This window comes from Nanorana parkeri, unplaced genomic scaffold (assembly GCF_000935625.1).
Source record: "Nanorana parkeri isolate BGI_ZX_2015 unplaced genomic scaffold, ASM93562v1 scaffold3489, whole genome shotgun sequence".
In the NCBI taxonomy this organism is placed as follows: Eukaryota; Metazoa; Chordata; class Amphibia; order Anura; family Dicroglossidae; genus Nanorana; species Nanorana parkeri.
The window spans coordinates 11,165-24,658 of NW_017309757.1; the positions used below are offsets into that span (position 1 = coordinate 11,165).

At 47.5% G+C, this 13,494-nt stretch overlaps 1 protein-coding gene across 1 annotated transcript in view; it reads left to right on the plus strand.

Annotated features, from left to right (window-relative positions):
- Nucleotides 1-11,299, plus strand: part of LOC108803198 (fucolectin-1-like) — a 13,922-nt gene extending 2,623 nt beyond the window's left edge. Inside the window, exons 4-6 of the mRNA XM_018575037.1 lie at nt 2,420-2,464; nt 3,003-3,303; nt 11,152-11,299. Of these exons, the coding sequence (XP_018430539.1) occupies nt 2,420-2,464; nt 3,003-3,303; nt 11,152-11,299 (494 nt within the window). The remainder of the gene's footprint in view (nt 1-2,419; nt 2,465-3,002; nt 3,304-11,151) is intronic.
- The last annotated feature ends 2,195 nt before the right edge of the window (nt 11,300-13,494 follow it).

Genomic DNA, 13,494 nt, shown 5'->3' on the forward strand with positions numbered 1-13,494 from the left:
CCTGCCACCCAGCTTCCTGATTGGCTAGGAAGCCAGCTTTACTTGTTGGTAGGCAGCTTGGCTTCCTAACCAATCAGGAAGCCAGGCGGCAGGTCATGACCTGTCTCCCGGCTTCCTGATTGGCTAGGAAACTGGCTTCACTTGTTTCTAGGCAGCCTGGCTTCCTGACCAATCATGAACCCAGATAGCAAGGATAACTTGCCACAAACTTGTGTCGGGGTTAAATTGTAATTCTTGTTTACTTGCTGCACACGTTCCTGGCAAGTTGTAGACTTGCAGCACAAGTTCTAGGTGACACTTTTTGAATTTGTAGCAAATTTGCTTGGCAAGTCTACAGCACGAGTCCTGCAGGTCTTAGCAAGAGCTCTGCAAGCTCGCCGGTCTGGAGACTTGCAATGCAGACTTGCTGTAATTGTGCAACAAAATGGTGAAGTTCGGCAAGTCTAGCAATAGTCTAGCAAGTCATTTTAAAACTTGCAGCTCAATCGCTTGCTATTTGGGAAGTTTTATGGTACCTCATGACCCGTCGCCCGGCTTGCTGATTGGTCAGGAAGCCAGGCAGCCTCGGCAAGTGAAGCTGGTGTCCTTTCAATAGAACGCCGGCTCCCAGGCAATCAGGAAGCGAGGCGATGTGTCATAATCTGCCGCCGGACTTCCTGATAATCGGGGCACGTGGCACCGGTATTGGTACTCTGGAACCGGCAAGTACTGATAAAAAAATATCGATACTCGTGCATTCCTAATTATTATTGTTATTATTAAGCCACTTATAAGGTATGCAATATAGACACATGGCAAGATGATAGATGGGTCTTTAACCTCAGTTCTATCTATCTATCTATCTATCTATCTATCTATCTAGCCATCCATCTATCTATCTCTCTCTCTCTCTCTCTCTCTCTCTCTCTCTCTCTCTCTCTCTCTATCTATACAGCACCATTCAACTGCTCTGATGGATTCTTCCCTGGCTCCTATCCCAAAGGATATCTAGCTATCTATATAAATATCTATAGATACCAATTAATAGATAGATAGATAGATAGATAGATAGATAGATAGATAGATAGATAGATAGATAGATAGATAGATAGGCCCCTTTCAGATGCGTGGTCTGATCGGGTCCGCCTGTCAGTTTCTTAGGAGGATTTGATCGGAAGACCAATGTTAGTCTGTGGACAGCCAGTTACATCCAATGACCCTCCAACCACTTCCAGGTCAAGAGAACCAAAAGCAACAGAGTTCCATTTTGGCCGACCTGATTGTAAAGCATTGGAGGTAATCTGATGTAAGCCAACACATGTCCACTTACATCCAACTCCCCAGAGACCTAACATGGGTCCGGTAAGTTGGAGAAAAAAACTGGATGGACACAGATGTCACAATATGCTCCAATCAGTACAGTACAGGCAATAAAAAAACATACCTTGATATTGTGTGTAATGCATGTATATGGGAAGGGGGTTGATGACTCTCTCTTTAATACAAGGCCTCTTTTCTGAGTAAGAAATGTTACCAGTTATGGAAACATTGGTCTTCTATGGTCCACCAGCACCATTCAACTGCTGGATTCTCCTCTGGCTCCTAGACAGAAGGGAGGTCCCTAATCTGCTGCATAGACACATATTAGCTAGAGTAGTGTTTGTTAAATTATGTGTTGGGACCCATGTTGGATTGTGACGTCTTTGGGATGGGTCACCACCGAGACTTGATTGGCAACTTTTGGCCCGTGGGGCAAGTATAACCCAGAGGCCCATTGTGCAGAGACTTGCCCCCCATCCTGCTCTCCTTCTTCCCCTGCCTCCTCCCCACTCCTGCCTGCCACTTTCTTGTATGTATCACATATATGCGGTACTGCTTGCACACCTCTTCCTTCCTGCTTTGGTGCATCAGGAATGGGCCTAGTGCAGGCACAGGAGCATGGGTGGGGCATAGCACATGCACCAGATTGGAGGAGGGAAGCCAGTTGGTGGTTGTGCTTACTACATGCACCCAAGGGAAGGGATGCACTCTGCACACCCCAGAGTGGGGGTTTTGGTGGATGTGCATAATGCATGCACTGAAGCATGGGGGTTCTGCTGCCAGGAGTGGATGAGGATGGGGGAAAGAGAGTTGCTGTCATATTAAGAGCACAATGGTGTGCTTTTTTTAGTGTCATGTGACAGTTTTTCTAGAAGAATACAGACTAATGATTTTATGAGAGTGGTGGAGCACCAAGGCCGGGTCGCAGCTACAACCACTGCAACCCTGGTAGTTCTGCTACTGACTCCAAGCAGTAGAGGGGCTACAAATCCCAGCAATACACTATACAGCAATGCAGAATGATACCATCAGCAAAAGAGAACTACAGATCTCAGCGATGCATATGCAGAATAATAGTATCTGAATTTGCTACATAATCTGTGCTGCCGCTCTGCTTCAGGGTGCTGGTCTGATGTCTTGGGCGGAGGAGAGGATCTCAGGAGAGGTGAGTAGTGTCTCCGGGGGGGGGGGGGGTGGGGTAGGAAGGAAGCTATGTAAACAGGCGCGGCGTAGTTCCCAAGAAGGCTGGCGCAAGGTCCTCTGCATAGCATACACGGGACCTAAGGCAGCCACTTCAATTTGACATTTTAAAGCACAAGTATCGTTTTTTGATGTCTGGGCATTTTCACGAGTCCGTGATGGACTACAATCTCAGGTTTCGTTTACTAGTTTGTATTGAGATCCCGGGAGCGAGCTTGAAGCGGTGACTACTCTACAACACACACAGGGACCATGAAGAACACAAGTAGCCCCCCTCCAGAAGGAAGGACCAATTCAGAGATGATTTGAGGATCTACAGCCCAGTGATACAAATAAGATACATTGTTATTCATAGTTAGGGGACTTGAATGTAGTTTTAGGATTTAACTCCGGAGTTTAGTGTCACATAAGGCTATAAGAGATGTGTTCCTTCCCGATATCTCCTCTCTCTTACTCTTTGTATAATGAGTCATATTTACATCTACCCTCATATTGTCTAACAGATCGGAATGTTGCCCTTCAAGGTCGAGCGACTCAATCCTCACTTTTTATAAGTCAACGCTTTGGCTACCAGTCAGCAGCCATAAATGCCATAGATGGGAACCAGGACCCGGCCTTCTCCCACGGCTCCTGCTCACATACACACAATTACCCGTCTCCATGGTGGAGGGTGGACCTGCTCAGACCTTATAAGATCGAATACATCACCATCACCAACAGGGGAGACTGCTGCAGTGAGAGACTGAACGGAGCGGAAATTCTCGTAGGAAACTCTCTGGCCAACAACGGAAATGATAATCACAGGTAAGGGTGATTCTTTACCCTCTTCAGCTCTCTCTCTTACACCTGTACACCCCCCAATGGACCAGAACATTGTTACACATTTCTGCTATGGGCCGGTTTATTCAGTGATCATTTCACAGTAATACAGTATATCGTTCATTAGGACAGACAAGGTTTGCATTTGGTGATATTGTCTTCCAAAAATGATTTTGTTTTTCCATGCAATCTATAGACAAAAAAAAAAGCATCGCACAACTAATATTTGCACCTTTTTCCTACTTCGATCAATGCAAGATAGAAAAACGTGTTACTGTCAGTATGCACTTCATTCCATAGAAAGACAACTACAATGATGATTCTGGTACAAAGAATTGCAAAGATATTTACAAAAGAAATAAAGTTTTTTTTATTTTCAATGTTGAGCTTTTTTAGAAAAATTATTGAACAAACAGTCCTCTCCTTATCTCATTCCCCACTCATCTCTATAACCCCTCGTCATCTCCACCCCCATCTCTATACCCCCTCTTCATCTCCACCCCCATCTCTATACCCCCTCTTCATCTCCACCCCCATCTCTATACCCCCTCTTCATCTCCACCCCCATCTCTATACCCCCTCTTCATCTCCACCCCCATCTCTATACCCCCTCTTCATCTCCACCCCCATCTCTATACCCCCTCTTCATCTCCACCCCCATCTCTATACCCCCTCTTCATCTCCACCCCCATCTCTATACCCCCTCTTCATCTCCACCCCCATCTCTATACCCCCTCTTCATCTCCACCCCCATCTCTATACCCCCTCTTCATCTCCACCCCCATCTCTATACCCCCTCTTCATCTCCACCCCCATCTCTATACCCCCTCTTCATCTCCACCCCCATCTCTATACCCCCTCTTCATCTCCACCCCCATCTCTATACCCCCTCTTCATCTCCACCCCCATCTCTATACCCCCTCTTCATCTCCACCCCCATCTCTATACCCCCTCTTCATCTCCACCCCCATCTCTATACCCCCTCTTCATCTCCACCCCCATCTCTATACCCCCTCTTCATCTCCACCCCCATCTCTATACCCCCTCTTCATCTCCACCCCCATCTCTATACCCCCTCTTCATCTCCACCCCCATCTCTATACCCCCTCTTCATCTCCACCCCCATCTCTATACCCCCTCTTCATCTCCACCCCCATCTCTATACCCCCTCTTCATCTCCACCCCCATCTCTATACCCCCTCTTCATCTCCACCCCCATCTCTATACCCCCTCTTCATCTCCACCCCCATCTCTATACCCCCTCTTCATCTCCACCCCCATCTCTATACCCCCTCTTCATCTCCACCCCCATCTCTATACCCCCTCTTCATCTCCACCCCCATCTCTATACCCCCTCTTCATCTCCACCCCCATCTCTATACCCCCTCTTCATCTCCACCCCCATCTCTATACCCCCTCTTCATCTCCACCCCCATCTCTATACCCCCTCTTCATCTCCACCCCCATCTCTATACCCCCTCTTCATCTCCACCCCCATCTCTATACCCCCTCTTCATCTCCACCCCCATCTCTATACCCCCTCTTCATCTCCACCCCCATCTCTATACCCCCTCTTCATCTCCACCCCCATCTCTATACCCCCTCTTCATCTCCACCCCCATCTCTATACCCCCTCTTCATCTCCACCCCCATCTCTATACCCCCTCTTCATCTCCACCCCCATCTCTATACCCCCTCTTCATCTCCACCCCCATCTCTATACCCCCTCTTCATCTCCACCCCCATCTCTATACCCCCTCTTCATCTCCACCCCCATCTCTATACCCCCTCTTCATCTCCACCCCCATCTCTATACCCCCTCTTCATCTCCACCCCCATCTCTATACCCCCTCTTCATCTCCACCCCCATCTCTATACCCCCTCTTCATCTCCACCCCCATCTCTATACCCCCTCTTCATCTCCACCCCCATCTCTATACCCCCTCTTCATCTCCACCCCCATCTCTATACCCCCTCTTCATCTCCACCCCCATCTCTATACCCCCTCTTCATCTCCACCCCCATCTCTATACCCCCTCTTCATCTCCACCCCCATCTCTATACCCCCTCTTCATCTCCACCCCCATCTCTATACCCCCTCTTCATCTCCACCCCCATCTCTATACCCCCTCTTCATCTCCACCCCCATCTCTATACCCCCTCTTCATCTCCACCCCCATCTCTATACCCCCTCTTCATCTCCACCCCCATCTCTATACCCCCTCTTCATCTCCACCCCCATCTCTATACCCCCTCTTCATCTCCACCCCCATCTCTATACCCCCTCTTCATCTCCACCCCCATCTCTATACCCCCTCTTCATCTCCACCCCCATCTCTATACCCCCTCTTCATCTCCACCCCCATCTCTATACCCCCTCTTCATCTCCACCCCCATCTCTATACCCCCTCTTCATCTCCACCCCCATCTCTATACCCCCTCTTCATCTCCACCCCCATCTCTATACCCCCTCTTCATCTCCACCCCCATCTCTATACCCCCTCTTCATCTCCACCCCCATCTCTATACCCCCTCTTCATCTCCACCCCCATCTCTATACCCCCTCTTCATCTCCACCCCCATCTCTATACCCCCTCTTCATCTCCACCCCCATCTCTATACCCCCTCTTCATCTCCACCCCCATCTCTATACCCCCTCTTCATCTCCACCCCCATCTCTATACCCCCTCTTCATCTCCACCCCCATCTCTATACCCCCTCTTCATCTCCACCCCCATCTCTATACCCCCTCTTCATCTCCACCCCCATCTCTATACCCCCTCTTCATCTCCACCCCCATCTCTATACCCCCTCTTCATCTCCACCCCCATCTCTATACCCCCTCTTCATCTCCACCCCCATCTCTATACCCCCTCTTCATCTCCACCCCCATCTCTATACCCCCTCTTCATCTCCACCCCCATCTCTATACCCCCTCTTCATCTCCACCCCCATCTCTATACCCCCTCTTCATCTCCACCCCCATCTCTATACCCCCTCTTCATCTCCACCCCCATCTCTATACCCCCTCTTCATCTCCACCCCCATCTCTATACCCCCTCTTCATCTCCACCCCCATCTCTATACCCCCTCTTCATCTCCACCCCCATCTCTATACCCCCTCTTCATCTCCACCCCCATCTCTATACCCCCTCTTCATCTCCACCCCCATCTCTATACCCCCTCTTCATCTCCACCCCCATCTCTATACCCCCTCTTCATCTCCACCCCCATCTCTATACCCCCTCTTCATCTCCACCCCCATCTCTATACCCCCTCTTCATCTCCACCCCCATCTCTATACCCCCTCTTCATCTCCACCCCCATCTCTATACCCCCTCTTCATCTCCACCCCCATCTCTATACCCCCTCTTCATCTCCACCCCCATCTCTATACCCCCTCTTCATCTCCACCCCCATCTCTATACCCCCTCTTCATCTCCACCCCCATCTCTATACCCCCTCTTCATCTCCACCCCCATCTCTATACCCCCTCTTCATCTCCACCCCCATCTCTATACCCCCTCTTCATCTCCACCCCCATCTCTATACCCCCTCTTCATCTCCACCCCCATCTCTATACCCCCTCTTCATCTCCACCCCCATCTCTATACCCCCTCTTCATCTCCACCCCCATCTCTATACCCCCTCTTCATCTCCACCCCCATCTCTATACCCCCTCTTCATCTCCACCCCCATCTCTATACCCCCTCTTCATCTCCACCCCCATCTCTATACCCCCTCTTCATCTCCACCCCCATCTCTATACCCCCTCTTCATCTCCACCCCCATCTCTATACCCCCTCTTCATCTCCACCCCCATCTCTATACCCCCTCTTCATCTCCACCCCCATCTCTATACCCCCTCTTCATCTCCACCCCCATCTCTATACCCCCTCTTCATCTCCACCCCCATCTCTATACCCCCTCTTCATCTCCACCCCCATCTCTATACCCCCTCTTCATCTCCACCCCCATCTCTATACCCCCTCTTCATCTCCACCCCCATCTCTATACCCCCTCTTCATCTCCACCCCCATCTCTATACCCCCTCTTCATCTCCACCCCCATCTCTATACCCCCTCTTCATCTCCACCCCCATCTCTATAACCCCTCCTCATCTCCACCCCCTATCTCTATAACCCCTCCTCATCTCCACCCCTATCTCTATAACCCATCTTCATCTCCACCCCCATCTCTATAACCCGTCCTCATTGCCACATCTCCACCCCTATCTTCATAACCCTTCCCCCATCTCTATAACATCTCCTTATTTCCACCCCCATCTCTTTAAACCCTCTTCATCTCCACATCTCCACCCCCATCTTCATAACCCTTCCTCATTCCCATCCCCCTATTCTATAACATATCTACTCCCATCTTCATACCCCTCCCCATCTCCACCTCCCATCTATATCACCCCTCCTCATCTCCACCCCCTATCTCTATAACCCCTCCTCATCTCCACCTCCATCTCTATAACCCCTCCTCATCTCCACCCCCATCTCTATAACCCTTCCTCATTCCCATCCCCCTTCTCTATAACATATCTACTCCCATCTTCATACCCCTCCCCATCTCCACCTCCCATCTATATCACCCCTCCTCATCTCCACCCCCTATCTCTATAACCCCTCCTCATCTACACCTCTCATCTACTGTATATAACCCCTCTTCATCTCTACCCTCCATCTCTTGAACCCCTCCTTATCTCCACATCTTCACCTTCCATCACCATAACTTCTCCTCATCCCCATCCCCCATCTCCATAACATTTCCTTATCTCCACCCCATCTCTATAACCCGCTCTTCATCTCTACCCCCATCTATATAACCCCTTCTCATCTCTACCCCTATCTATATAACCCCTCTTCATCTCTACCCCCTCTCTATAACCCCTCCTCATCACCACGGCTCATCCATATAACCTCTCCTTATCTCGACCCCCATCTATATAACCCCTTCTCATCTCTACCCCTATCTATATAACCCCTTCTCATCTCTACCCCTATCTATATAACCCCTTCTCATCTCTACCCCTATCTATATAACCCCTTCTCATCTCTACCCCTATCTATATAACCCCTTCTCATCTCTACCCCTATCTATATAACCCCTTCTCATCTCTACCCCTATCTATATAACCCCTTCTCATCTCTACCCCTATCTATATAACCCCTTCTCATCTCTACCCCTATCTATATAACCCCTTCTCATCTCCACCCCCATTTCTATAACCCCTGCTCATCTCCACCCCTCATCTCGATAACCCCTCCCCATCCCCACCCCTCATCTCTATAACCCCTCCTTATCCCCACCGCCAATCTCTATAATCCTTCCCCATCTCCTTATCTCCTCCTCCACATCTATATAGCCCTTTGTTTTGCACAGGAAGTTATCAGCTCACAGGTTTTCTGGCCGACTCAACAAGTATGTTTTGCATTTATTGGACATTTATGACAAACACTATCAATGGTTGGTTTACCAGAATAAATAAGAGACGTTCATTGTTGGATTTACATACACTTTAATTTCACCTTCCTAACCGGGTCATAAAATCTCATAAAAACGAAAAAAGTTCACCAAATTCTCCCAATTTCCCCCCAAATTGTGGGGTAATGAAAACTCCCAGTTCTTATCACCTCTGCTAACCTATTGGAGCTGAACTTCTCAGCATAAATGATGCAATTTTCTCCCGGTAGTAAGAAGAACTCATACATTCACGAGAAAGTATTTTACCTGAAGGTTTACCCAGCACTACAATGAGCCTTTTGATGATTGAAGCTCCCATGTAGAGTTATTGATTTAGAAACGTATGTAATCTTGTCTGCGTGCTGGCGGGCATGGAAAGCAAAACTCTTTCTGTCTTGATTCCAATAAGAACTCAACCAGAGAAAATTACAAACTGGAGCTGATTTAATAAAGGAAAAGAGCGCGTTCACTTTGCAAAGTGAATTTTTATTTACCTTCACCTAATTCACTAAGCTAAGTGAAAATTGGGGTGGAGATGAGAAGGGGTTAATGAGATGGAGAGTGGAGATGAGGAGGGGTTATATAGATGGGGGTCGAGATAAGGAGAGGTTATATGGATGAGCCGTGGTGATTTTACATACTCTAACCATTTAGTAAATCAACCCCACAATGCATGACTACAAGACTTCTCTTGGCTAACTCCAATTCTCTCAATTCCTTAACCACATACAATTGTCAGAACTACATATCTTTATGCGTTCACACCCGAGCTTAAAGAGCATGCTTATTCACGCCATCATATCCCTTATTAGGGGAGATGTTCAACATTACCTATTCCTCCAAACAAAGTGCACTTGTGTTGTTTTTGAGTTACAAATTCTTGCCCCATGGGGCTTGAGTTGAAAATTTAATCTGATTTGTTTTCTTTGACTGGTCGTTGGTTTACATATTGGCCAGAGGTTGCGGAGATTCTTTTTCCATTAAGCCTGGATATGACCCTCCCTCTGTTGGCCCTTGCAGGAATAGTAGTAGATAGGACTAGGCCTTTGGTGATTCATCATTCGACCACTATGACCTCCTCCCAATGCCACTGTTCTGCTCTATTTACACTTTTATGTTTCTGCTTTATTGAATATATATATATATATATATATAATCAATCAATCAGACAGACTCTCAATAGCAGAAGAGGCATGTTATACAGTACATTTCTTAAATATGCCCCCTTTTAGGGATATTGTCCAGGACGATCAAGGCACACCTCAGGTTGCGGTACGTAGGGGTTTTAACGCATGTTCACGGCCAGACTCTGACCACAAATATATAAATATATATATATATACACACACACACACATACTTTTTTTTCCAGGGGGCCATCATGGATTATTCCATTTCTCCTCATCCAGCAGGAGCAGGGGGGTGGCTCTTACTGCTGCACGTAATTCTGTGTTTGTTTGTTTTTTATTAAGTCTTGATATGACCCTCCCTCTGTTGGCCATTGAGTTATGTTGACCCCTGACAGTATATAGGACATTAGATAAGCTTTTGGTGATCCATCACTCCACCACTATGACCTCACAATGACATAGTACTGCTCTACTCACACTGTACAGTGATTATAATTTTTTTTGGTCTATTTTTGCGTGTAGTTCTCTTTTCACAGTTCTTCTTTTATTTTTTACATATTGGCACAACATACAGTATGTCACTCTGTGGGACCAATAGTCATTTTGAGCTTTTGCATTGTTGCATATATATGTATGCAGTATATATTTCCAATATATCCAACATATACAGTATGTCCAAATGTCTGTGTGCTGCAAAAAAAAATAAAAAAAATGTGTGATAAACTCATTTTTTTGCTTTCATTTTTCTTGTTAAGTCCTGTCAGTCCCTCAAAACAGGGGCCTTCCTCCAGGGGGTCATCATGGGTCCTTCCACTTCCTTCAGAAGCAGCAGAGAGCGACTCTTACTGCTGCACTGAACAGCGCCCATGTAATGATGAGTGAGCAGTGCTGAGTGCAATAATACTTCATGCTTCATTAATGCTTCATGATGACGCCTCCCCAGGGGGTGTGTCCATGACAGCCCAGGCTCAGAGGAAGAGGGAGGAATGACACTGGCTGTCATTTAACCCTAAAACAGAGGACATCTAGTAGCTATATAAAAAGAAATACTGCGGGGAATACTGCCAGCTTGGAGGTAAGCGCTGCAGGAAAAGCTCCTTTTTTATTTTATCCATTATTGAGTTTTTTTTACTTTATTATGTTGTTGCTTTTATAAATAAATAAATAAATGTAATATTATTGGTATTGATGTAACTTTCACTATCATCAGTATTACTAATTTTACTTTACAGGTGTGGGGTGGTCACCTCGATCCCAGCTGGAGGAACACAGCACGTCCTATGCCGCGGCCTGGTTGGCCGATACGTCAATATCATTTTACGTGGAAAAAAACAATACCTTCAATTATGTGAAGTTCAAGTCTGGACAAAAAATAAGTAGAAGGTCCAGTTAAAAAAGCGACAGGTGAATACAAAAATGAAAGCATTGATGGCTTTATGTGTCAATAATGTGAAGGGAAAGTGAATATTCAAATAAATATTGTTCAGCATCATGTGTGTGTGTTGTCACATGTGTTCCAGTATACAGAGAAAGTGTGTTGAGTGGGTTGGATTTGTTAAATGCAGGGGGTGTATTGAAAAGCATCACAAATACACAGGGCGGTACCGTAGGAGGCTGCCAGCAGCAGGAATACAGCAGGTTGCTGGGATGTTCTTGCGGTCAAAGGCAAGGAGACTCTACTGGGTGAGCTGTGATTGAGTGCTACTACGCTGCATATTTTGGAGGGACCTTCTCCTTCGTCAAGCCTACAGGGACTATCGTAGTATAGAACTGAGCCATGGATAGTCAGGTATTTTAGTTTGGACAAGTGAAATGAAAGAGCATAGTTTGCATTTGTCAGGTTTTTTTTACATGGAAAACACCCTTTAAATCATCGGTCGCCAACCGGTGGTCCGCGAGAAAATTATGGTGGTCTCCGGGCCCCTCTGATGCCGCGCAGGCTGGGCCATCATTGAAGCGGCACGGAGGCTCCGGGGCTGCCTCTCACTGCCTCAAGCAGCGGCTGTCACAAGGAATGTGCGGCTCTCAGTACATTGCGGGCTCTGCAGGAGGCGGCGGCATCTCGTCAGTACCCGGACTGGACAGGCTGCGGGACATAGCAAAAGTGGGGAGACGCCAGGTAATAGTGGCTCAGTGTGGGGGAAGGGGAGGCAACTGCTTTAAATCATTTTTTTTTAAATAAGAGGGGATGGTATTATTTACCGCCTTACTTTGCAGCACGTGAAACAAATGGCAAACACACTCATTAATTCATAACTCGCTTTAGGCAAGGTGCACATGAAAGAGCTTTACACAGTGCAAAAACAAAAAGGTTGCCCAGGAGGTAGACCAACCTCCTTAAAGGCACAGGGACACACCAGAAACCCCTGTGTATTTAGAGAGGTTGGGCTACCTCCTGGGCAACCTGTACCCAATTCATCTTTGTTCTCAATTCATCCCAATACAAAATGGCAGCCCTCATAGATTAGAGTAAGAACCACACCACACAGAGGGGCCTTGATGAGGCAGTGGTGTGCAAACCTCTGTTTTTAACTCTAGACAGTGTATTGTTTTGCAAGCTGGCTGGTGAGTGTGCTGGGAAACTTTAGTTTTTTTTGCTTTGCAGTGCTACACAATGGATGCTTTTTACTGCTTCTTCTGACAATGTACATCTATAAGTCGTGATCAGGATTTAAACAATGCACTCCCCATGTGGTGGATCTCTTATCTCAGCAGCTGTCAATGTGGCTGGGTCAAATACAGACCTATATCCAGTGCTGGATTTACTCTCTCTGCTGCCCCAAAGCCAGGTTCCTCAATGCCCCCCCCTACCCGGCAAACCTCCCCCATGGAGAATAGCAGACCTGCAGGCTGCATACAAGTGATCTCAACGACATCGCCGGGATCACTTGTACATAACAGGCGGTGGCTTCCCCGCTCTACATTTAGCTCTGCTTGCCCAAAGCGGGGCTAAATGTAGAAAACAACTACCCGCCCGGCGCCCGGAACTGCATGTCCCAGGCATCGGGAGATAGGAATTCCACACCCCTGCTGCACCTCTACTCCTTGCTGCACAAGGGCGGACTGACAACATATGGGGCCCCCGGGCAATACAAGATTATGGGGCCCCCTTGTGCTCCGCCCATATACAAGCCCCACCCACAAGCCCCCCGCAATAGTCTGAACAATGCACATTAAAGTGCATTGTTATTTCTGTTTAGTTTGGCTCCGCGCACATTCACACAGCCGAATACGCGCAGACAGACGCTCCAGTATGAATGGAGCTGTGACTATGCACGGGCGGCTGTCCGTGAATAGTCAGCTGTACGAATACGTACGGAGCCACACTAAGCAGAAAAAAAAATGCACTTTAATGTGCATTCTTCAGACTATTGCGGAAACCACGTTGCCCCCAAAATAGTGCAAGTGCATTAATCCGGCAGATTCCGTGCGTTCGTGGCTATATACTGTAATGGCCACAAACGAGCGGAATCATGCAGTTGTTTCACATATAGCGTTTGCGTCCCGTGCGGAAGACCAAGTGGGAAACGCAAACCCTATATGTGAATGGAGCCTAAAAGATTAAAATGCCCCCC